Below are 23,934 nucleotides of genomic sequence, written 5' to 3'. Positions count from 1 at the left end.
CACAGTGGGTTGATAATGGGGGCAGACGGGGGAGCAGAGCGGAAAGTGGGTTGGACAGAGCTCCCGTTCGTTCGGACTGCCCTCAAGTGCCTCTAGAGTTGCTTGTAGGATAACGGGGCAAATCGGCCAAAGGAGACAAAGGCCAGACTCAGGCCAGAAAGTGTTGGGGAGGGGGTGGGGGCAGGGATATATTACTCAATATTATTTTTTGTAATTCAATGATCAGAATGTGCTCATCTAGAGTCAATTTAAGAGATATTTCAAACAATGCGGCAGGGATGATTTAACGATGAGGATTATCCGCCACTTATGCATTTCTCACAAATTATTAATAGACAATATTTTACAATCCACTGTAAGACCAGGCAGAACCTTGCAGTACAGGTGACAAAAAATGCATTCATGTCATATGGCAGTTTCTGGTATATCTGTCTTTTATATGCATATCTACTTTGCTTATGTTTTTAGTAACAATGACCATCAATATATGAACTTGACTATTCCTATGATTTGTACTTTTCTCCTTGTGTTTGTATACTTTGCATTTGATTTGCTAACTGCACTTAGATAAAATGAAACACATAGAAAATAAACCAAACTAACACAAACAAAACAATATGTGCCAATGGCTTCTACCACAGAACATCTGTAATCAAATTGCAGGAACAGAAATATCAGACTTGAAATTTCAAGGCCAGCCATTTGTGAATCCACAAAATCAAGTTCTGAGATGTTGCACGTCGGTGAATGATGGTAAGAAACCAAATTGCACCAAATTGCACCAAACATGCACAAGCAGCACTCACAAAGGCAGAAGCTGCGGAATCAAATTGCAGGAAAAGAAAGAAACATCACACTTGATTTTCGAGGCTCGGCCATTTGTGAATCCATGAATCAAGTCCCAAACTGCCCCTGACAGCTCAAAGCCGATGCCGTCTCGATGGAAAGACAATCCTCCAATATGAAATGTAATACAGGGATTTGCTCAGTGTCGATTCCTGCTTGGATTTGGAGGACACATAGTTTTAGAGTCGATAAATCATTAATGGCAGTCCCAAAAAGGTCAATGTCGTGAAATCGCCGGGACTCTCACCATGGAGCAGCACATCTAAAATTGCACTCACTTATACCTGGAGCAGATTCAAACATGGTGTGTTTAGTACAAGCAAGAAATCACATGACCTCTAACAACCTCTGACCGTCTCTCTCTCTCTCTCTCTCTCTCTCCCTTCAGTCAAATAAGATTTGGAAGGAAGCAGTACTAAATCACGTACATTCAAATCTCTGTCTGTTGAAAAGGCAATCTTCCAACGAAGTCTTCATCGGAAAGTAGAATTTCTACAGAAGAAATAGAAGGGATATGTGTGTGGATGCAGAACTATGTGCTCTAATATCAAGAGGATGGCTGTACGAGAAGTAAATATATTCAAGCAGCCACCAAATTAGTTATGATGAAATTTTATCAGATGTAGTTCTGACTTCAAACTATAGAATATACCATCAAATATATGCCAATTTGACAAAAACAGGTACACCCTTTAAGCAGAGCAATTCCATTGCCAATTTGATTTAATCCTCTCTGATCAGTTCCAGCACTACAGGGAAGCATCGTCCATATCATGGGTTTTAAATGCCTGTGTCGGAAAGCGTTATAACCTTGCAATAATTGTCTATTACATATCATAGCAGCATATCACTGTGTCAATTCAGCTGGCTGGTTCATGTGGAAGTTCGTTAAATTTCCCAATCTTGCTCGGATGTAATTCACCTAAATCAAACATGACTTTCGAAAACAGCAACTTGACATGCATACTTATGACAATCGATGCAACAGAAAGGGCTAAGAGCATTGGAAGCTATTCTATTTCACATTTGTTGGGTAAAATTAAACGGTAAAGATTTGCCAAGTGGCCCAAAACCAAAGCTGGTGAATTGAATGCTCAAAAGCAGCCAGCTGACTCAATTAAGGACATCGCACAATCTCTCCCTATACCTGTCCTCATAATCAACCTCACACCATGTAGCCACTATACACACTCATGTCTATTAGTGCAGTCTGTGGGTTTCTGGATAGGGGGAAAAAAGGCAACTCTTTGAGTACTCTCACACAGCAAATCTGAAACCGCGACGACGCCCCCTCAGCACGACTAACACCTGCAGCCTGTTCAAATCAATTATTGATCGTGTCGGTTTGTCTACTCACACGAGCCACGGGCTTTTGTTATTCCTCTCGATTGTTACTCTCTTTCTTGGCGGTAATTGTCATGATAAGTCCTTTGTGATTGATATAGCATGCTAACTGGCCTCAAATCTATCATCCTCTGCAACTTTCAAGCGGACTAATAAAAACAGAGGCAAACAACACACTCCAAGTCTTGTTATGATACAACAGTGTTTGGGCCATCCTGAATTTACAAAGGAAAAATATCATAACATGTGATGACAATTTAATAGTTACTTAAATTTTCAGCACACTCAACTGCATGCAGAATAGAAATGATGGCAAGGTTTCATGTTGCCGTTCATGACATCTAACTACAGCAGAATCTGAAAAGAGCACAGAAAAAATTTCCTGCATATACCCTCTGGTACAGTATATTCCTCTGAATTTATCTGGATGGACATGAGTGGCTCTGTGATTAGCTCTGTAGCAATTCTTTAAAGGACAAGTTCACCTTCATAAACATAAGGATTGAGAGAATGCAGCAATATTAGTAGAACACATCAGTGAAAGTTTGAGGAAAATTGGAAAATCGATGCAAAAGTTATGAATTTTTAAAATTTTTGTGTTGGAACCGCTGGATGAGGAGACTACTAAGGCTTGTGATGTCATATGAGTACAACAGTATAAAGAAAATGTAAAGAAAATCCAACATATTTTCACTTTTTTCGCATAATAAAAGAGCATTTGACTTGCCTCTTTCTAAAGGCAATGGGAATAATATTACCCATAACATATGTCAGTAATGAGTCAAGGGAATGTGTACTTTCTTCAAAAGATGAAATTTTGTGAAATTCTCTTTATATTTTCCTTATATTGTTGTACGCATGTGACATCATAGATTTTAGTAGTCTTCTCATCCAGCGGTGACTGCACAAGAACTTCAAAAATTCATAACTTTTGAACGGATTGTCCGATTTTCCTCAAACTTTAAATGATGTGTTCTACTAATATTGCTACATTCTCTCAATCCTTATGTTAATGAAGGTGAACTTGTCCTTTAAGTTTGACTGACAGTTACAACAATGTATAAATTGAAGAAAAAAATCATCATGATATGTTTTGTATGAAATGACTTCTGCAGTAATGCTCTAAACTGATAAGCATCCCCAGAAATGTCCTTTTTTTTTACAATATCAAAACTCGTTGATCATTGGTGTCATTTGGTCATTTGTGTCATTTGTGGCCATTTGTAACCTTCTGCAATGCAACCAGCAATGGTTGAACATAAAACTGGTTGGATTCCTTTGGACAAAATTCCCGGAAACTATACCTCAATTTGTGCTCAATTTGTGGAAATACATCTACCTAGACGGGGACAATTTTCTAATTAAATAACACCGTCTCCACCCCCCCCCCTCGAAAAAGAAAGAAAGAAATGATATTCACTTTCAAATTATCTCCTAAACCTACAACCTTTTCCCCTACAATCTTTCCCCCTACAATCTTCTAACACCAATTCGGTTAGCAGGCATGCTGGCGTCCCTATCACATACCAAATAAGCCATTGCGGTTGGGCAGATTGCCTCCTGCAGGTTTTTATTGCAGGTGATAGCAACGCTTTCTCACATAAACATTCAGGCATATCAAAGAAGATTCCATGAGCGAGGCAACTTTTATTCTCCTGGGATTACAGATATACTTTTTTTTTTGATGAAGAAAGGGGGGAAAAAGAAAAGAAAATAATAGCGGCTAGAGGTCAAATTCAGCATGCGACTAAATGTCTGGCCAGTATAGTGTGAGAGGACTGTGATTTAGGGACAAGGTCTGACAGATGGTCTAGACCCATGGTTGTTGCTCCATGTTTAGAATGCCACAAGATTTTGGCACATTTCCCTCCTAGAAGTCCGACAGAACTGTGGACACGGGATGAAAGGCGCCCCTGCACGAGATGTGTACAGACATGCCTGCATTGCTCGCTTGGCTTGATATGACTAATAGAAATGTTTTCCGCATGGCTGCGCAAAGCCAGAACTGGGCTCTTATGGATGCAACACCCTAGTAAGTCATCGTCTTTTGAGACGGCCAGCTCTCTGACTCTCCCGTCTGCGCGCCATTGTTCTAGTCTGTTTTTCTCGCTCATTTTCATGTTGTTGTTTTGCAAGTGTCTACCTCTTTGAGATGCAATGGCGATCTCGGTGTGCAGCAAAGTGAGATGTGGCTTGTCTGTTGGTTCACAGGCAGCTAAAGGTGCGACAACAGCTGGAAGGGGAAAGGACAGGTAACCTCTACGCCATCTTTACACCATGGTTTCCAGCTTGCTTGATTAGTCGGTGGCTTCTCTGTGAAAATGACAGCCGGACAATGGCCAGTATTGATCCATCGGATTGGACTACACCCCGATTACACCCCCACCCCCCATCCATCCCCCCATCCCTTGCCATCCCCTTGTCTTCATTCCTCTTCCAAAGATTTACCGAGCAAATAGAGCACTCACAGTCAATGCCGAGATGAATGCAGCCTGACCAGTTTTGAGGCAGCAGGCAAAATAGCCGGGAGGCAGGCGGGGCCTCGTGTTTCCCGGCCCTGCGGAAGGAAAGTACACGCTTAATTGTTTGAATTGATTAACGCAAAGGCAGAGTCACTACTTTGCTCTATTTACAGGATCAATTATGCCACGAAATGATTGACAGATTAGAAAGGTATAGCCTCCGACAAGTTGGGCTCAGTGAATTGGTATCCCACCCTGAAGACACCTTCTGTCTTGTCTGGAGGAACGCCCCTGTCTTTTCCCTTAGGCTCTCTGCTATTGTGGTGGTTACACCCTCATATTTCTAGCCTTGTCTATCTGCAGACCCTAGAAGCACTCACATGCCTTGCAGCAACTTCTCCATGCACTTGCTGAAGAAAGGCATGTCACAGTAAAATGTAACATACATTTGATGGAGCTTTTATACATTATGCTCTCAAGAAACTCTTATTGTTTAATGATACACCACGTGTACATCAGTAAAATAATGAGAATGAACCACAGGTGCCTGCACCATTTCTTTTTATTATCCAGGCACCCAGCCAACTCAAGGAGAGTGCAATGCTCAATGTACTCATGGCCAGGCAAGGTGGCCGGAAGCTTTCCTCACTTGAGGGCACTTGGAAGAGCTTGATCAGTGACATCCTGGCCCTTTCTCTCCTACCAGCATGATCTATGACCATTGTCAAGTGTCTCCGTCTTCCAAGTGTTTACTTATCTCGTCCCTGCTCCAACATTGGTCTTGGTTCACTCTTTATGAATTCCCACAGCCAAACCAAGCTCAATTGGCTCCAGACCCCCTACCCCCCTTCAGTTTACAAACTTTCATTGTCTCTGGCATCTATCACAGCAACAAGCTCACATAATCCACAGAAAATGCTCAATGTTTTCTTTCCCATCCATTTCAATTAAGGCAAATCTTGACCCCCCCCCCCCCAGTTTCTGCCATGAATCAATGAAAAAAAGGGAAAAAGATAAAGGATCTCGGCCCGTGATGATTCACCAATGACTTGTGTCTGCATGTTGACACGTTGACGGCTTGCTAATCGTGGCCTGGTTGATTAAAGAAAATTAAAGAGGATTGTGCAGGGCTGTGATTGGTTTGGGGGATTGCATTTGGGGGTGATGCTTGCTGCCGAGATGGATTGACCGCTTGCGTGAGACACAAGGACGAGTAATTTTCATCAGTCAAGTCGTCACATTCGCAGCGAAATCTTCCGCTGACAGCCAGTTTGCTATCTCCCTCCCCTTTCCCGTTTTCCTGCACCAATTCAGAATCATCAGGTTTGTTTGTTCAGCTCAGCACATCTTAAAGAGAGATACATTCAGTGGTTTCCGCATTTCTTCCTTACAGTGGTACACAAACCATCACACACTCCTTGGTGTGTCTGTGTTGCGGCCTGGCGGATGTATCGATTGGTGTTGCATAGGCAATGTGTCAACACATTGGAGATGGCATACTAGTGGTACGCTGCACTGCTAGATTTCCATTCTTCTCTATGAAAATCTTAATCTTTTCACTCACTTCGAGCTGAAACAGCCAGTTTCTTACTTAGAAGGCATGCCCAAAATACATAAAAGCATCACCCCAGCCACAAGCACCATCCCCACCCCTGTATGAATTTTGTTTGCAGAAGATCAAACCTATTCCTTTAATATCAATTTGCATTTGCTGAGTGTGCTGTTAGAACCCTTTACAGACAATATCAGAATCTCATGAAAATGCACGTAATTACATCAAACACTGCACTTCTGACATCCATTAAATCAGTCATTATTTTCCGTGTTATGATGTCTTTAAAAATTACACTTTTGCTCTAATGATCTCCTTGACAAGTTCAATGTGTGGCTTGTAGCTGCTAAGCTCTGATGTGTCTGAAAGTGCCTTTCAGTTGTATGCCTGTCTCTGGATTGTCATGGCTTGAAGCATCCTTCAACACAGAGAAGAACCAACCCATCCGGTACATACCACACTGATTTGACGCACAGTTCTCGTTGACTAGTCAACAATGTCATATTGATTTATAAACTCTCGCTCTCTTAATGAGAATAAATTGATCACGGATACAGCGGTGACGACAATGATTACTCTCTTTAAAACGCCCATAAAACTCAAACAGCATTCTGCTTAATCTCTGTTCACACAGCAGACAAACAGCACAAAAACAAAACAGGAGAACCTTCTCCATCACAAGGAGCTAATCTCATCACATGTTATCACCCTCCTTAACTCATCTGGTAGAAACAGAGGCATGTTGTCAATCTAATGAGACAAGTGTGTGAGGAACTGAAAGGAAGATTATCTATTTTATTATCCGATGTTGATGACTCATCAACACAACTGAAAAGAATGGAGAGTCCAGTAAATGTTCCTCTGACCAACCCTCATTCTGGGAGAAAGTTTGGTGACACATAACCGAAGAACACTGGAAAAATCGCGGCATCTATGATCCATGTTCATGCAAAAGCTCCTGGTTTGTATTCCCTACCTTTCCAATGCCCGGGTTCTCCTTAACACGGTTGACGTTACGGAGCAGTGAGGGCGGAGCCGGAGGGGGGTTCCTGAGGATGATGTCACTAAAGTTGGTAGGGAAGATGGGCGGCTCCGGCTGAATCACCACTGGGTGGTCAGGAACGATGGGCAGGCTCCCTTTCCGCTTCTTTTTGGAGCCCAAGTTGAGCTTCTGTGCAGCTCTGTATAAAGAAACAAATTAGCAGGGTTACAATATAATCATATATTATGCCAGAGAAAGTTCAGTTCTTACACTTACAGAGTATAATTATACGAACATGTATCTTTCACATCATGAATGCCTAGAATCTTCTTTGGAAAGGTTGATTGTTGTTGTTTTTTTGGGGGGGATAAATGTTAACGAATGGGGAAGTGACTTTGGAAGTTTATCTAATCGTACCACAAAATATGTCAAGTATGACATGTCTGAAAACTTTGTCTGAGCTACATTTCTCTCACTCAAAGAGAAGGACCAATCAATCCTCAAATAAAAGAGGGTCATACACAGGGTAACTCTTATGAAGAAACAAGAGGGATATGAACCCTATACAATGAGTACACAGGACTAGCAATCCCTTGGCACCTACAGAAGTTTCCTGATCACCAGTTGTGTGAAACCAACAAAGGGGCACAGAAGTTTGCAGAGTGGGAGTATACAAATCAATGTTCAATGATTGCCAACGTCAAACGACTGGAACCACAGCTTTTAACGACACTGTGACAGCAAATAAGCTCAAGGTAGTAACATTGTTTAACGCAACGTGCCAGTTCCGTGCTGTGTTGTTACAGGCAATCTACATCTAGTGCTTCTGGCACTGCACGCTTCTGTACAAAAATGCACATCTACACTGCCTTATAGTACTGAAGCTTCATTTCCGCATCGTCACGGCTTTTTAAGTATGTATTTATAGTGCATTACCTGTAACAAAACTATATATAGAGCGACATTCATCTTGATTCCTGATGTATCTTTCTACTTGTAACATTGGAATGATGCACCTGCACACATCATTGACTTGAACACCAATTTCATGAATTAAAAACTAACACACTCCCCTCAGACAAACCTGTCTCCAAGCTCAATGCGTCATTGGTAGTAATTAACATATTGGCACACTGGAACATGCTCATGAGCAAACACAACCTGTAAGGAAAACAAATTACATTCCCAATATACTGTTGCATAAGGCAACATAAGGATATATACAGAGTAGGTTTATATTATGCTCGCCCGTGCAGCGCAGTGTGCCTGGCTTAAAACCGGCAATTGTGCTATATGCAGGGCGATGATCGGGGCGCCGATGACCGGTGCGCCAGTGCGTGGCACGCGCGCCCACACACACGCCTGGGGCGTGCGGCGCGTGCAGGCCCCGCACGGGCCCCGCGCGGGCGGCCTGTCCCCCGTTGAGGGCGGCTGTCAGCGCGGGCTACTTCAACCTGTGCCTCCCTATATAAGGGAGACCAAGGTCTGAAGACGAGAGAGACAAGGAACAAGACAAGGAAAAGGAACAAGAAACCAGCGACACAGCGTATACCAGCGGCACAGCGACTAGCGACACAGCGTATACCAGCGACCAGCGACACAGCGTATACCAGCGTATGCCAGCCAGGGACTAGAACGACCTGGCATCCGCGACTACCTGTCTCTCCGGTGACCCTGCGCTGTAACGCAGGACTACCAAAGCAAGGTAAGTTCCCTTACCTCACTTTCACGAAGTGAGTTAAGCATATATTTATCTAATTTACCATGTTGTGCGAGGCGTCGCGACTGAATTTATACGAACCATCACAGCCGCGTTTTGGTTGCAGCGCGCCGCACAACAATACCAACACAATAGCATGCATGTCAACACCCCCTCCCCCCCCAAAAAAAAGAGCATAACAAACCAAACACACTCCAAACACAAACAAACAAACAAACAAACAAACAAGCTAACAAACTTTTTTAAAATGGAACAGATACTCATTTACTTATGGTAACTCAAAATCACACAGCAACATATCATTATACAGTTCAGTTAAGTTTAGTTTTCTTTTTTTAATGTCTCGTCTCAGTAATTGCTGAAATTATGAAACACACGCACACACACCACACATATATGCAGAAAGCCAAACTAGGAAATCATTAGACACTCAATGATAAATGAATAGAGCTTGATTTGCAAGAAATGTAATGAGAAGTTTCTTAATTATTGAGCCTAGTAGATTCAGAAGATGTCTATCCAATTTGGTGTGTCATCCCTTATAAAAAAAAACCATGGTTTTACAACCGTAACTATGGTATAACCATGGTTATGGACGGTTTTACAATGGATCGATGGTAGTCCATGATTTTTAATTCATATCCATGGTAAATGTGTGGCGAAAGTGTGGTAATACCATTGTTAAAATACCATAGTTATGATAAGATGATAAAACTTTCATTTTACGACGGTTTTAAAACCATGGTGAAAAAATCATTGTTATACCACAGTTTTAAGAAATTAATAAAACAATGGTGAGAAAACCACGACAAAACCATCGTTCTACTTTGGTAAAAATAACATAATAATATAACAATGGTTGTAACCATGGTTTCACAATAGTATAAAAACAATGGTTAGGAAACCATGGTGTAACTCTCGTTCTACCAAGGTTGAAAACCATCGTTATTAAACCATGATTTCATCATGGTTTTATGATAGTGTAAAAAAGATAGTAATAAAACCATGATTGTAACCATGGTATTATGATAGCACAAAAACACTAGTTATAATACCATGGTTAAACTTTCGTTTTACAAAGGTTAAAAATGATGGGTATTAACCATGATATTAACCATGGTTTTATCATAGTTAAAAAATGATGGTTATATAACCATGGCTCTAACAGTGGTTTAATGAAAGTGTTTTAAAACCATGGTTAAAAAATTATCGTTATACCACAGTTTTAAGAAATTAAAAAAACAATGGCGAGAAAACCACAACAAGACTATCGTTCTACTTTGGTCAAAATAACATAATAATATAACAATGGTTGTAACCATGGTTTCACAATAGTATAAAAACAATGGTTAGGAAACCATGGTGTAACTCTCATTCTACTCAGGTTGAAAACCATCGTTATTAAACCATGATTTCATCATGGTTTTATGATAGTGTAAAAAAGATAGTAATAAAACCATGATTTCAACCATGGTATTATGATAGCACAAAAACACTAGTTATAATACCATGGTTAAACTTTCGTTTTACAAAGGTTAAAAATGATGGGTATTATAACCATGATATTAACCATGGTTTTATCATAGTTAAAAATGATGGTTATATAACCATGGCTCTAACAGTGGTTTAATGAAAGTGTTTTAAAACCATGGTTAAAAAATTATCGTTATACCACAGTTTTAAGAAATAAAAAAAAAAAATGGTGAGAAAACCACAACAAGACTATCGTTCTACTTTGGTAAAAATAACATAATAATATAACAATGGTTGTAACCATGGTTTCACAATAGTATAAAAACAATGGTTAGGAAACCATGGTGTAACTCTCGTTCTACTAAGGTTGAAAACCATCGTTATAAAACCATGATTTCATTATGGTTTTATGATAGTGTAAAAACAATAGTTATAAAACCATGATTTTAACCGTGGTTTTATGATAGCACAAAAACACTAGTTATAATACCATGGTTAAACTTCGTTTTACAAAGGTTGAAAACGATGGCTATTAACCATGATTATATTAACCATGGTTTTATCATAGTTAAAAAATGATGGTTAGGCTATATAACCATGACTTTAACAGTGGTTTAACAAAAGTGTGAAAACAACGGTTTTAAACAATCGTTCAAATTCCATTTTAACAAGGAAAACGATGGTCATAGCTACACCAGGATTTGAACCATGGTTTTATCATAGTGTGATGTGCAAAGGATGGTTATGAAACATTGATTGGTTCTACGAACCGTGGTTTCATGATAGTGAAGAGGCGGTTAAAAAGCCATATGATTTTCACCATGGTTGTATGATAGCTCATAGGAACAGTGGTTATAAAACCGTGGTTTAACTTCTGTTTACCCACGGTTGAAAAAGTGGTTATTTTTTAACAATCAATGGTTTCAACCGTGGTTTCATGCTGATCAGATATAGAGTGCAGAAAAACCATATTCTAGAATTTCTAACCATGGAACCTTGTATGATAGCATAAGAACAGTGGTTATTAAACCATGGTTAACTTTTTGTTTTACCAAAGTTTAAACCACGTGCACTAGCCATGATTATTGAATGATGTCGATCACAAAAATCAATATGAAAACTCATAATTTGATGGCCGCAATGCCAATGCAAGTCATGACGGACATTCATCTAACGCAGCCACCAGCACCCGTTTGGCTTCAACAGGATTATGTAAACAAACAGTAGTCTTACCATTGCAAACAAAAAGCTGCTTCACTTGCTTGATTTACAGCATTCCTAAAATGCAACATCTATTCACTACGGAATAAAGCACATAAAAAACCTTAAATGAGATTACATACTCGTGAAAAAATAAAAAAAGGTAGTAACCCATTGCCGCCCGTTCGATCCCCGTAGCTTTGACATGTACACACAACAATAGAAAACTATATGAATGCAATCGGCGTGTAGTAATTGTGTACGATGAATGGGAGATCCGGGTTGTTGATATGAGGCTCGTTCGTACCAAAGATCACAACAAAAATATATTTCAAAATATATGGAGCATAAAAAATATTGACACATTAAAAAAAATTAATTCACAATAAGAAAAAGTTTTAAACATATATTTTTTAATTCAAAACCAAAAAATTAATGATTACAAGTTTTCTTGATAATAATGTAACGTAAGAGGTCATGTGCGTGTTGTTAGTTTGTCGCTGATTGAACCTTACGTGTATGTACTGCTGAACCGTTAGTCCGCGACCGCGCTCAAAAACCACACACACGGCTACGATGATTTGCTGTTCATCATTTCAAACGCTCTTTCGTGATGATCTCTGACCGGAGTCAAACATCTCGACGTACGAACCGTCTGATATTTTCAGAAATGGCTAGCAAACGGCCCCTAAGAAAAAGAGGAACTGCTCCTTTGGGATTCTTCGAGGAAGGTTGGTCAACGTAACTTTTAATACATTATTAGTAGACCTAATCTTAGCTAAAATAATTACCACTGATACCAGCGAGATTTGCATTGAATTGTCCCGACCGACCCGGGGCCGGCAGCGGCCCTGCCCCTGCTGTGCAAATTTCGCATGATCGTATCAAGTGGGGATAACCAGTCCAGTAGACTGTTCTGTATCTGAAAGTGTGACTGAGTCAGTGAGTGTGAGAGTATGACATGAGAGCTCAAGAATTTGGAATGAGTTGTTCTAACTCAGCTACTGTATATGTACTGAACTGTTAGTGTTACTGTGTCACGTAAATTCTACAAGTTATCTACGGTAACTAGATTCTATACACAACCCAGTCGCTGTAGACAGTGTAGATCTAGTATGGTTGGGGCACCACCTATCGGCAGGGCACCTTCCCATCGGCACCCTGCGTATCATGGCTGTTTGCGTATAGAACGAAAAGGTACGCACGGGATTGAGTGTCATGAGCTATAAAAACAATAAAAACGAAGAAACGAAAATCAAACTCAAACAAACCAAGCTAAAAATTACACATCCGCTCAGTAACGACGCATGGCTGTGAAATTCACGTGTATTAACGTGTTACCTATGGCCTGTGAAATTCACGTGTATTACCTATGCTGTGAAATTCACGTGTATACCTATGGAGGTTAGGGGGTGCCGATCGCAAGGTTCCCTTTTTAGCTGCGCGAAGAAAACGAAACGCACGCGCTAAAATTGCGCTATTTTAAAACGGAGATTCATAATCAACGAGACGGTCACGACATTCAAAACTGCAGTATTTATGGCATATTTGAGGTAAGAATTAGGCGGATTTGTGTTATATTTTTAGAATAAACAAGCTACAGATCTTTAGGGTGACGATACGTGGTACCCTTAACCCTACTAGTAGCGACAGGCTATAATTTATTCGCACAGCGTACTCTAACAGCGTCTGGTCGGGCTAACAAGACGGTAGTCCGTAGTTCTAACAGTTAGGCGTAATCCCTAACAATGTTAGTAGGCATAGGCCTACCTCATATTGGGTGGTGATATCAGGTTCGGTGCAAGCTACATCAACAACACTATTTTCTGCTAACTCTGTTAGGACTTCTAGTGGTAACTGCTCCAGTGAATCAAGATAATCAGTAGAAGCTACGCTAAGACACAAGGGCTTACTCCTGCGAACTAGTACGCTCATGGGCGAAATACTGACGCCATTCCGCCATTGAAAGCAACAGACCGATAGATTGATTAGAGGGCGTACTGTATATTACGCGATCATGATATCAGTGCCGTATCACTGGGTCCTCGTATTTCTGTCTCTCTTTCATTTTTCCCCTTTTTAGGGGGCATACTTAACAGGGGAAGATATGTACCGATGTATGTACTTAGAATCTTGTTTTGTCGTAAAGAAATATCATTCCTGTCTAACCGTGAAATGTATTTGAAAAAAATGTCATTTACTTTCCAATCGCAATCTGCAGGCCCACAAAGTTTGAGCTGAAGTAGGTAGACCAAACTATGTTTCGGGAGGGAGAGAGAAATGAGATAGGTGGCGTTTGTCAGCTCAAATACAAACTTGCTGAGGGACTACTGATAAAAAAGTAATTACATTACTTCAATTTTTTTTTTTTTACATATCGACAGAAAATATACTTTTTGTGATATTTTGAGGTCTGAAATGCAATTCTACCGCTGTGTGCTTCCTTTTAAAATGAAGAAAATGAAAGGAAGGTAGGGTTTGCTCCATAGGCTCACGTGTTTAAGAAGCTTGCGGTATTATTACTAAATTGGCTGCCATTGGGCTCCATGTTGGGCTCCCGCTCCATGCCGTACTACACCCGTTTGCGTGCCAAGTCGCGAGAGTACGCCCTCTTAGCTTCTATACTCTTTGATTGTGTCTCAGCACTAACTTAAGCACTGGCAGCCACTGGCACTGGCGATAAAACTGAAGTGAACTTGAAGTCCGTAGGTGCTGGTAGGATGACCTCAAAAATATGTCATAAATTTCTGGTTGCTAGTGCTGGGCAAACTTGTGAAAGATTCGTCTGTCCGAAGGAGGAGTCTTTTTTTTTTTTTTTTTTTGACGTTACTTATGGCTCTCTACCTCCGGACTATGTCTATAGGAGGGGATCCGTAAAGCCAGATGCAGTCTCTGCTCTGTGGAACATATCCCCGTCGACGAGATACAGACCAATCTTTCGGTCAAGTGCTGGGCTTGGTGTTGAAATCAAAGAATGTCGTCTGCTGAACCTAGCTCCGCCATTTTGTAGTGTAAGAGTTAGGCCTGTAGCATGTACATTTTATGCTAATGCAATGGTCACCCACGCCACGAAACGTAGGCCCTACAGGAGCATGTGGCTTCATAAATCTGAGCCTGGAAGCATAAAATTAAATATTAAGTTGTGTTTTGAAGAATGGTTGAAATTTGAGGCATTTTAGTCTGTCTTCCTCACTTTGTGTCTAAAAACTAAGCAGTCCTGCATCTTTTAATATTCGAGTGTAATCATGCGCCATCACTTTTCGTCGTGCGATTCTCACGGACCTTGCGATGCTGCGATTCCAACACCTATTGCTGGGGATCAATAACTTTGATAAGTATCGCTTAGTTAATCCGACCGTCGGTGTTGGACCTCAATTTAAGTCAGTCATTTGGGAGCTAGCACTAGCACTGATCTTGAAATCCCCCAATGGCAAAGGATGCTGTATTTTGTAATTTGTATGTTATACCAGTATATCATTCACCTAACGGATTGTTGTGTGATTTTTCTGGCAAACCTTATTTTTCTTCTCTCAATCATTAATAGGTGTATTATTGTTATGTCGTGTGTTTTTTTTTTTTTCCTCATCAGAATCAAAGATTGACTGTGCAAGTGGCTGATGTGAGAAGGTGTTTCCATAGAAGACTTGCAGTCCATAGAAGACTTGAGGTCCATCCATGACCATTGATCGTGCTGTCCACTAGCTTGCTCCTTTCATGGGTACAAGTACATGATACACATGCAGCGCTGATTTACATCAATATGTGTACATGGCATCCTCCTGGCTGAATTCTGGTGCAAAGAAGTGGATCATCTGATGTCATGTTTTTTCCCGTTTGACCATGTCATCAAGGAGAAGGTATTCCTTTTTCTTTGTTTCTTTATTTCAACCCAGTATGGTTCATTAGGAATTTGAGCATATCGCTGTAACATACCCAAATTCTTGTGCAACATCCTCAAAAACCAGCAGCATGCTATGCGACATTGTAGAATATTTGGGAGTCTTTTATTCCAGCAGTCATTTGGGAGCTAGCACAAGCACCAAACTTTAAATCATCCAATGCTGTATTTTGTATGTTACATCATTTTCCTGTGTGATTTTTCTGCCTAACCTTATTTCACTTCTCTCAATCATCACTATTATCGTTATGTTGTGTTATCTTTTTTTTTCCTCATCAGAATCAATGATTGATTGTGCCAGTGGCTGACACGAGAAGGTTTCTCCATAGAAGACTTGAAGTCCACCCATGACCATCGATCAGGCTGTCCCCTAGCTAGCTCCTTTCATGGGTACAAGTATATGCAGTGCTGATACGTGTATGGCATCCTCCTGGCTGAATTCTGGTGCAGAGAAGTCCATCTACTGATGTCATACTTTCTCCCGCTTTTCCATGTCATCAAGGGTAAGATACTCCTCTTTCTTTCTTTCTTTGTTTCTTTTTTTCAACCCATTATTAGTGTAGTTCATGAGGAATTTGAGCATTACACTGCAGCATACCCAAATTCTTGTGCAACATCCTCAAATACCAGCAGCATGCTATGCAGCATCCTAAAATATTGGCAACCTGCTTAAAATAGAATGTGATCAATTTTTGAAAAACATCAAATTACTCTAGGCAATTTGTGCACAATACATGATATGGAATGTGGAACGTAATGGCTTCACCTGTATGTGGCACTTAGGGGTTAAAATGATTGAAAAAGTAAACTGTATTTTAAACAGTATCTCTCCAGCACAGTAGAGTGATGAAATGATGGCTAGGTGTACCACATCAATCTAATCCCATTCTTATGTTTTTTTTGCAAGGTAACTATTCTGTGCAAGAATTTTGTGTGTTGAGTATTTGAAGTAGAGTTTAACACGTACTACATGTTATTATTATTTTAAAAAAATAATAGCGTAATGAATAAATTCTCAGTTCGTTGCAGGAGTGATCTTCCCCAAGAAAATTCTCACGGCTCACGGTTGCAAAAGAAGGACATCTCAAGGCTCCACAACGACAAAGGGCACACTAACCAAGCTATATCAAGACCTAGTTCCTGCGAAGCCTCATCCAGAAGTTGCACCAAAGCTTACTGCTGGATAGTCTTGGACAGTAGAAGTACAAGGACAGTTTTCAAAGCATGTGAAGTGTTCATGTATGCTCTCATGTCAGGACTGTTGGTTGCTAGATATTTTCTTTTTTTTTTTTGATGCTGTTTTGTTCTGTTGTCCAGTACTCCTGGTGTCACTTAAGTCCAAATTTGCATTATCTATACAATTCAAAGCTACTAATGATCATGTACATCAAACATGCACTAATATATGTACACTGTATTTAATTATCCAACTAATTCTTTGCAGGTGATATTCTTATAGTTTTAAATCATGTGACTGGCAATAAGCCATACCCACGTACAGTCAAGATGCTGCTCATGAAGCAATAAAAAGCTACTTTTCAATCGTAACAGCAAAGTGAGCAAATGTGCATTCTTATGTCTTATTTGTTGTCTGAGGTTCAGTAAGAGTACATTTTCTTCATTGATTTGTTTACATAAACCTACAGTTTTGCAACTGGAAATAATGTGATATTTGTATGATACTTTGACTTCTCACACCCAGCTGCTGAAAAAATAACTTTTGAATGTATAATCATAATTGACTGTTTCTACCCTTGTGTACTTTCTTATTCTAAAGGTGCCTAGACCCGGTAGTTGCTGCAGCGCTTTTGGATGAGAGTGCCGATCACCATTAGCATTGATACAAAGACTGCCGAAATTGAGCTGTCTTCAACGGTAAAGCGCGTAGGTGTTGCTAGGTAATGTTGCCTTCATTGTCTTCTCTGCGTGTCAGACAGTCCGTAGAATTTGAATGCCAGGGTGCATGCTTCTTTGTTTGACTTCAGAGAAAAAAATATTAAAGCTGTCATCATCAGCAGTGGATTGGACTTCTTCGGACTCATGGAAATGGGTCAAAGCGTAAGCGCTAACGATAAAGAGGAGTCGATAGCATAGGTCTCTCAAGGAAGCTTGTGCCGTGCGCCGTGTACGCTAACGATAAAGAGGAGTCGATAGCATAGGTCTCTCAAGGAAGCTTGTGCCGTGCGCCGTGTACGCAAGCAAACCACCGGGTCTATGTGCCTTTAAATGCTAATGACAGTACAGTCAACTCCAGTCAGTCAGTTTTGACTGAAAAAGCACATCAAATTGGGCAATGTTTGACTTCTGCATGTTCAGAGGAATACACATGACTAGGCCATAAAAATTGGGACTTATTGGTTTCCTCAATTTGGCCATAGTGTATTCGATATACATGTATGTTTTGGGGAGAGCTTTGGCTGTGTGAAAGTCAATGCTGGTAAGAGCATCGACCTACATGTACTCGTTGCTACATATAGCTTCTTTTAAACAGTGAATCAACACTTAAAATCTGCACCCATCCACCAACACACACATGGAAGTCAGTTTTTAAATACAGCTGTACATATTTTTTAGACTATAGCTAGAAGGAAAATACATGTAATAGAGAATTGGTTTTCTCCTGTTTCAGAGTCCAGGTTCATATACATGTTTACAAATGTACTGTATCACAATACATATGTATAGGAATTGTAAGAATTATTATTCTGCTCCAGGTAATTTACTGAAAATATTTTTATTTCATCACTTTATGTGAAGACTCTACTGTGCTATTTATTGATCATTATTCATCAAATAGCAAAGCAATTGTGGAAAAATATATTTCTCCAACCAAATTTCCCCATGGTTTCTCAAAGTACTTGTGAAATACAACTGTAGTTAAAAATACATTTTTCTACGATATTGCACTGTGGTTAAATAGTGGGTTTACTTTGTACAATGGATCATGGTTGTATCGTTATTTGGGTTGTAATTCTGTGGTTTGGCAGCTGTAAAACCATGTTTTCATCTTTTCCTAACCAAACTTTCACCTTTACCTAAACATGGTTTTACACTTCCTTAACCATGGTTTCACTTCTTCGTAACCATGGTTTGGGCACGGTAGAAACACAAGTTAGTGACCATGGTAAAACCACAGTAATGTCATGGTAAGTGCGTTCCAATTTACCACCTTTAAACCATGGTTACCATGGTTAACTTATGCTAAACCTATGGTTTAACCATGGCTACCATGGTTTAACCATAGTGCACCATTGTTTAACTATGGTTAAACTATGGTTAAACACTAGTGCACCATGGTTTGACCATAATTAAACCATATTGCCCTATGGTTAAACCATGAGTTTATCATGGTTTCATCTTTTCCTAACCGTAGTTTCACCATTTCCTAACCGTGGTTTCACCATTTCCTAACCATGGTTTTACACTTCCTTTACCATGGTTTCACTTTTTCTTAACCATGGTTTTGGCTTGGTAGAAACACAGTAGTGACCATGGTAATACCACAGTAATGTCATGGTAAGTGCGTTCCAATTTACCACCTTTAAACCATGGTTACCATGGTTAACTTATGCTAAACCTATGGTTTAACCATGGCTACCATGGTTTAACCATAGTGTACCATTGTTTAACTATGGTTAAACTATGGTTAAACACTAGTGCACCATGGTTTGACCATAATTAAACCATATTGCACTATGGTTAAACCATAAGTTTGCCATGGTTTCATCTTTTCCTAACCATAGTTTCACCATTTCCTAACCATGGTTTCACACTTCCGTAACCATGGTTTTACTTTTTCTTAACCATGGTTTTGGTACTGTAGAACCACAGTAGTGACCATGGTAATACCACAGTAATGTCATGGTAAGTGCGTTCCAATTTACCACCTTTAAACCATGGTTACCATGGTTAACCCATGCTAAACCTATGGTTTAACTGTAGATACCATGGTTTAACCATAGTGCACTATTGTTTAACTATTGTTAAACTATGGTTAAACATTAGTGCACCATGGTTTGACCATAATCAAACCATATTGCACTATGGTTAAACCATGGATGGATCCAATGTAAAACCATGGTTATGCCTCATAGTCAAACCATGGTATTTTTTTACAAGGGATGCAACTGCCCCTAAAATACACAGTTATTCAGTCATGATCATGGTGCTAAACAAGGTAAAAAAAAAAAATCCAATCCAAATGTTGATGTTACATCATGATGTCCTCATAATATGTATGAACATGACAGTCATATTTATATCCAAATGAGCTAGCAGTCAACACAATAATGATAAATCCTACCCTGAAACATACACACCATCCTGACAGCTCTATACCGTATTAAAAAGCTTGATATGTTACTGTGCATTCCAACACATTGTCCTGTGCAATTCAAGACTCTTACACTATCATACAATCATACATCAAATTTAAGACACTGTGTTCAAATTAGAAAACTTTAAACAATTGTGATTGACCCTATCTCTCATACAATTAAGATACATTGAATTCTATGTAAAGGACAATCACATTCCTGAAGAAATACCACAACAACTTATTTTGAATGTCACAAACTCAGTTGCATGAGATTAAGTTGAACTTAAGAACAAAGATGTACTGATAACTTCTTGGTGCAGCAAGTCATACCTGGAGATAAACATGGCTTTACCCGGTTGAGTTGGGCTAGGAGTTCCAAGATTTGGGAGGTGAGAATCCTGGACAAACCGCACCATCATCACTTAACACGCTGCATCCATCAGCTCCAAGATGTGATTAATCCCTTTAACCTGCCAAAATTCACAGATTGTGCGATCTTGCTAACGAAGGAAACAGGCAGCTTCTTTCTAGTGAGAACCACTTCAACAGGTAAGTGATGGATCCAAACAAATCTCAGCACCGGTCACTCGGAATGACGACCGAGCCAAGTTGCATCGCTACAAAAAAATCTTTCAAATATATTCCACAGCAACAGTGTCAGATACTTTGGTCCGTCCTCGACTAGCTCCAGAGCTGAAATGACTGCTAACCCAACAGTCTGCACGGCTTAATGAAAATAAAACACACAATGAGATGTACGCAGACAATGACAGCAGTGCGTGAAAGAATAGACCCTTTTATTTTTTCCCTCCACTCCCCTGGCTCTTCATAACTGAAGCCTATTCAAGCTTGCAACACGTCTGAATGGTGTTCCACAACCCATTATAGCCAATGCTGATGAATGGAAGGAAAGAACTGTGGGGGGGGGGGGGGGGGGGGGCAGAGTGCTGTCTGGTCTTTTTTTTTTCTTTCTTTTTTCCCCCATCTATGTGTGGTGTTGGGCTTAAAGCTAGCCATGCATTGCATTCTTTTTTGTCCTGTCATGTTAAAACCCTCAGCCACCCAAGAACAGTATTATTAGTAATTGACGAGGTTAACTGCGCGACAAGGAGAAAAGAGAAACTTTTTCTCTGTGTGGGGGTGTGCGTTGTGGTATTAGTGAAGGGGGGGGGGGTGTTGTTTGAGAAGGAGTAGCAAACTGCGCACCCAGTGTGAGACATAGCAATCTAATGCCAATTTCGGACTGCTGAGGGCTCTTCCATTTAGTCTTCTTCGAGAGACTATTAATAGCACTAAATGAGGATTAGCTACCATTCTTTCCTGGTCCTGAGATCTCCTTCTCTCCGTCAAATTCTCTCCCGAGTATTTTCACGGGTGTCACCCTTGACATACAACCAATAACTCCAGGTATAATCGGATCACTCTCTCCGTAAAATTGGTTGTTCATTACAGGAGCAGCCAAAGTGGCCGGTGGGTAAGAAGGCTTAGATTGAGTAGCAGCTGGATGGTTTGTTATGAAATCTGCAGCAGACTAAAGAAAGGGTCATGCAGTACTCTTTTTTTTTGGTTTTCTCTCAAAACCACTACCTATGGAATGGAAACAAAACATTCAACCACACTCTGACTGTCAAAAAGCATTTTCTTTCATATGCTAATTGCTCTTCTAAAGTAAGAGCAAACTTTTTGTCCGTGATGATTGAAAAAAAAAAATGAGAACAGAATGAATGAAAACTAGAATCAATCATTAACTCTGGAATGACAAGGATAAGGTTACGGCAACATCAATTTTCCCACCAACCAAACAAATACCTTCACGGCACAATGACTATGGATAATTGAACTCTCCATCTACTCTCGTGGACGAACATGAGATGACGTTTTGCTTGCAGATCCCCACCAGAATCTGAATCAAATCATCACCCAGGAATGACAAGGAGAAAGTCATAGAAAAACATAACTCCCCCAAACAAACATGCGTACCTTCATGGGGCAATTACGGCAGGTAATTGAAATGCGCATCTCATCTCGTGTCTAGACATGAGCTATTTTTGTTTACAATTTACCGGTGCTGACTTCATAGGGCTTCTGTGGGCCTCTGTGGATTGCATTTCTTCCCCTCATGTCTCTCCCCAACTTTTCTTGTTTGCCTCTGACCACTCACTCACTCTTCTCTGCATTTTTGAATGCAAATACATGACCAGAATTTACCAATTCAAGGCATATAATCCAGAAACATCAAAAACAAAACAAACACAGGACACACACATCACCTGGTAAAGTATAAATGTCACAGGGTGTCTTTTTATAGGCTTACCCACATCACTCAAATACCATTAGAAGTAATTCAATCTGCCAACTTAAAATTATCTTTCTTACTTTCAAACTTGCTCTTTTTAAATAGCATATTCCCTCTGAAAGATACTTAACAAAGAAACATTCCCTGTATACTGCTGAAGCTTCAAATTCGATGGGAACTCAATCAAATTGTATGCTTCAGATGTGAAGAAAAAATGGTGGCATTCTCTATGAAATCCTCTATGAAATTCCTTAATATATCGGGGTAAGGCACTGCAAAATATCTCATATACTCAGTCAGTCTACACATAATTTCCAATCTCTGTTTTTAAATGAACCAACTTTCTCAACCAATTAATGCATCATGTCTGTAGATATTCAGTCATCCTTCCTCCATCTTCTCTCTTTTCCACTGGTGAACTCACAAAATGACGATCAATGGCATGCACTTCTCACTAAGGGGGTGTGGTGGAAAAGGACAAACACAGGAATAACAACAACAACTGCAACTAAACCAACAAATCGAAGAACCATAGAAAGTAGCACCAAGCTGACAATTAGTCCCATTCATTATTGCTCATTGACTTCTACAAACACTAATCCTGAATAAGACAGCTCCCCCTCTAGGTGGTACGCACACACTTGTCGGGAGGTCGGCCTAGTTGGGACTATTGTTCTCGGAACTTAGCTACCTCTCCCCCGTAAAGCTTGGGTGAAGTAGAGTTGTCAGAGATCAAAGAAAATTAACTTCCATTTAGTGGAGATTGGAAGCCAATGAATTGGGGAGTAAGTGCATGCATGTTTGAGAAAGCAGATTGTAGAAAAATAGATTGGCAAATAGACAGGTAGATATATGGGGGAGGGGGAGATGGAGGGGGATAGATAGATAGAAGAATATTGGGTTTAGGGATTAATGCATGAAGGTAAGTGAAATAGATTCAATGAGTAAGTGATGGTCAAACTACAAGATGAATGAGGAACATTCAATTGGTCACGAACAACAACAAGGTGCAGAAAATGACACATGAGATAGCAGATAATTGTTTATTAACATTATACTCACAGTGAGAGAGAGAGAAATATATACACATACATAATGAGAGAGAGAAAAAAATATATACATACATATACTGAGAGAGATTTAGTAAGAGAACAACAGAGACGCTGTGGTCTCTGTGCACGTATCTAAATATGAACGAAAGAGGAACTAAGAGAGATGTAAAAAAAGAAGAGAAATTGCCATGAGTGACAGCACGAAGCAGGAAACAGGGTGTGAAAGCCGACACATACATGTGAATAAAGATTAGGGTCATAGAGGGAAGAGAGGGAGAGAGAGAGAAAAGAGGAATAATGGTGAAAGGAATAATGGTCAAACACCGCGAGAAAAACATTAAGCGCACAATAGGAGTAGTTAGTGAAGTCTTGATCATATAAGAATGCTTCTTCTGTCTCAAACACAGTGGGCTCGAGTTCTCCCTTTGTATAGCTGAAGGAAATCGGAACCACCTTCTCAACTAGCATGAGATGTGTTTCTTTGAAAGGGACGATCATCACACAACGAAGCTGAGAGGACAAAGTCCTCTAAACGCTTCTAGTTATCGACAGCGGAGAGACGGCTGAAGGAAACGCGACAAACAGAGGAGCATTAGCACTGAAGGAGGATGCTTTTGATGGCTGGACCACATTCGAGCAAAATATTCCAAGAAATGTCCTACTCTTGACTGACTTTTGTTTAGCAGGTGCATGAAGTTGTACTGCATATGTGAATTCTGGGGGTTGTATGCTTTGATTATTCATAACAAACTTATCAACAAAGAAGTTTTGTCCTTTATTGTCATTCATAG

General features: G+C 40.0%; 1 protein-coding gene and 1 long non-coding RNA gene across 3 annotated transcripts in view; one reads left to right on the top strand and one right to left on the bottom strand.

Moving 5' to 3' along the window:
- LOC140236271 (uncharacterized) overlaps positions 1-20,233 on the bottom strand; it is a 51,715-nt gene extending 31,482 nt beyond the window's left edge. The window contains exons 1-2 of the mRNA XM_072316231.1: positions 20,126-20,233; positions 7,181-7,385 (exon numbers count right to left, since the gene is read on the bottom strand). Of these exons, the coding sequence (XP_072172332.1) occupies positions 7,181-7,385; positions 20,126-20,214 (294 nt within the window). The 5' untranslated portion in view covers positions 20,215-20,233. The remainder of the gene's footprint in view (positions 1-7,180; positions 7,386-20,125) is intronic.
- LOC140236280 (uncharacterized) lies at positions 12,234-17,025 on the top strand. 2 transcript variants are annotated; one of them, XR_011901768.1, is made up of 4 exons: positions 12,234-12,310; positions 15,169-15,436; positions 15,757-15,980; positions 16,497-17,025. It is a non-coding gene; the product is annotated as an uncharacterized lncRNA (long non-coding RNA). The 2 variants fall into 2 exon arrangements; XR_011901769.1 differs by lacking the exon at positions 12,234-12,310 and adding an exon at positions 12,915-13,132.
- Positions 20,234-23,934: the final 3,701 nt, after the last annotated feature.

Source organism: Diadema setosum, chromosome 1 (genome assembly GCF_964275005.1).
Source record: "Diadema setosum chromosome 1, eeDiaSeto1, whole genome shotgun sequence".
Classification (NCBI taxonomy): Eukaryota; Metazoa; Echinodermata; class Echinoidea; order Diadematoida; family Diadematidae; genus Diadema; species Diadema setosum.
The sequence above is the reverse complement of the archived record's forward strand: the minus strand, read 5'-3'. Positions and strand labels throughout refer to the sequence as shown.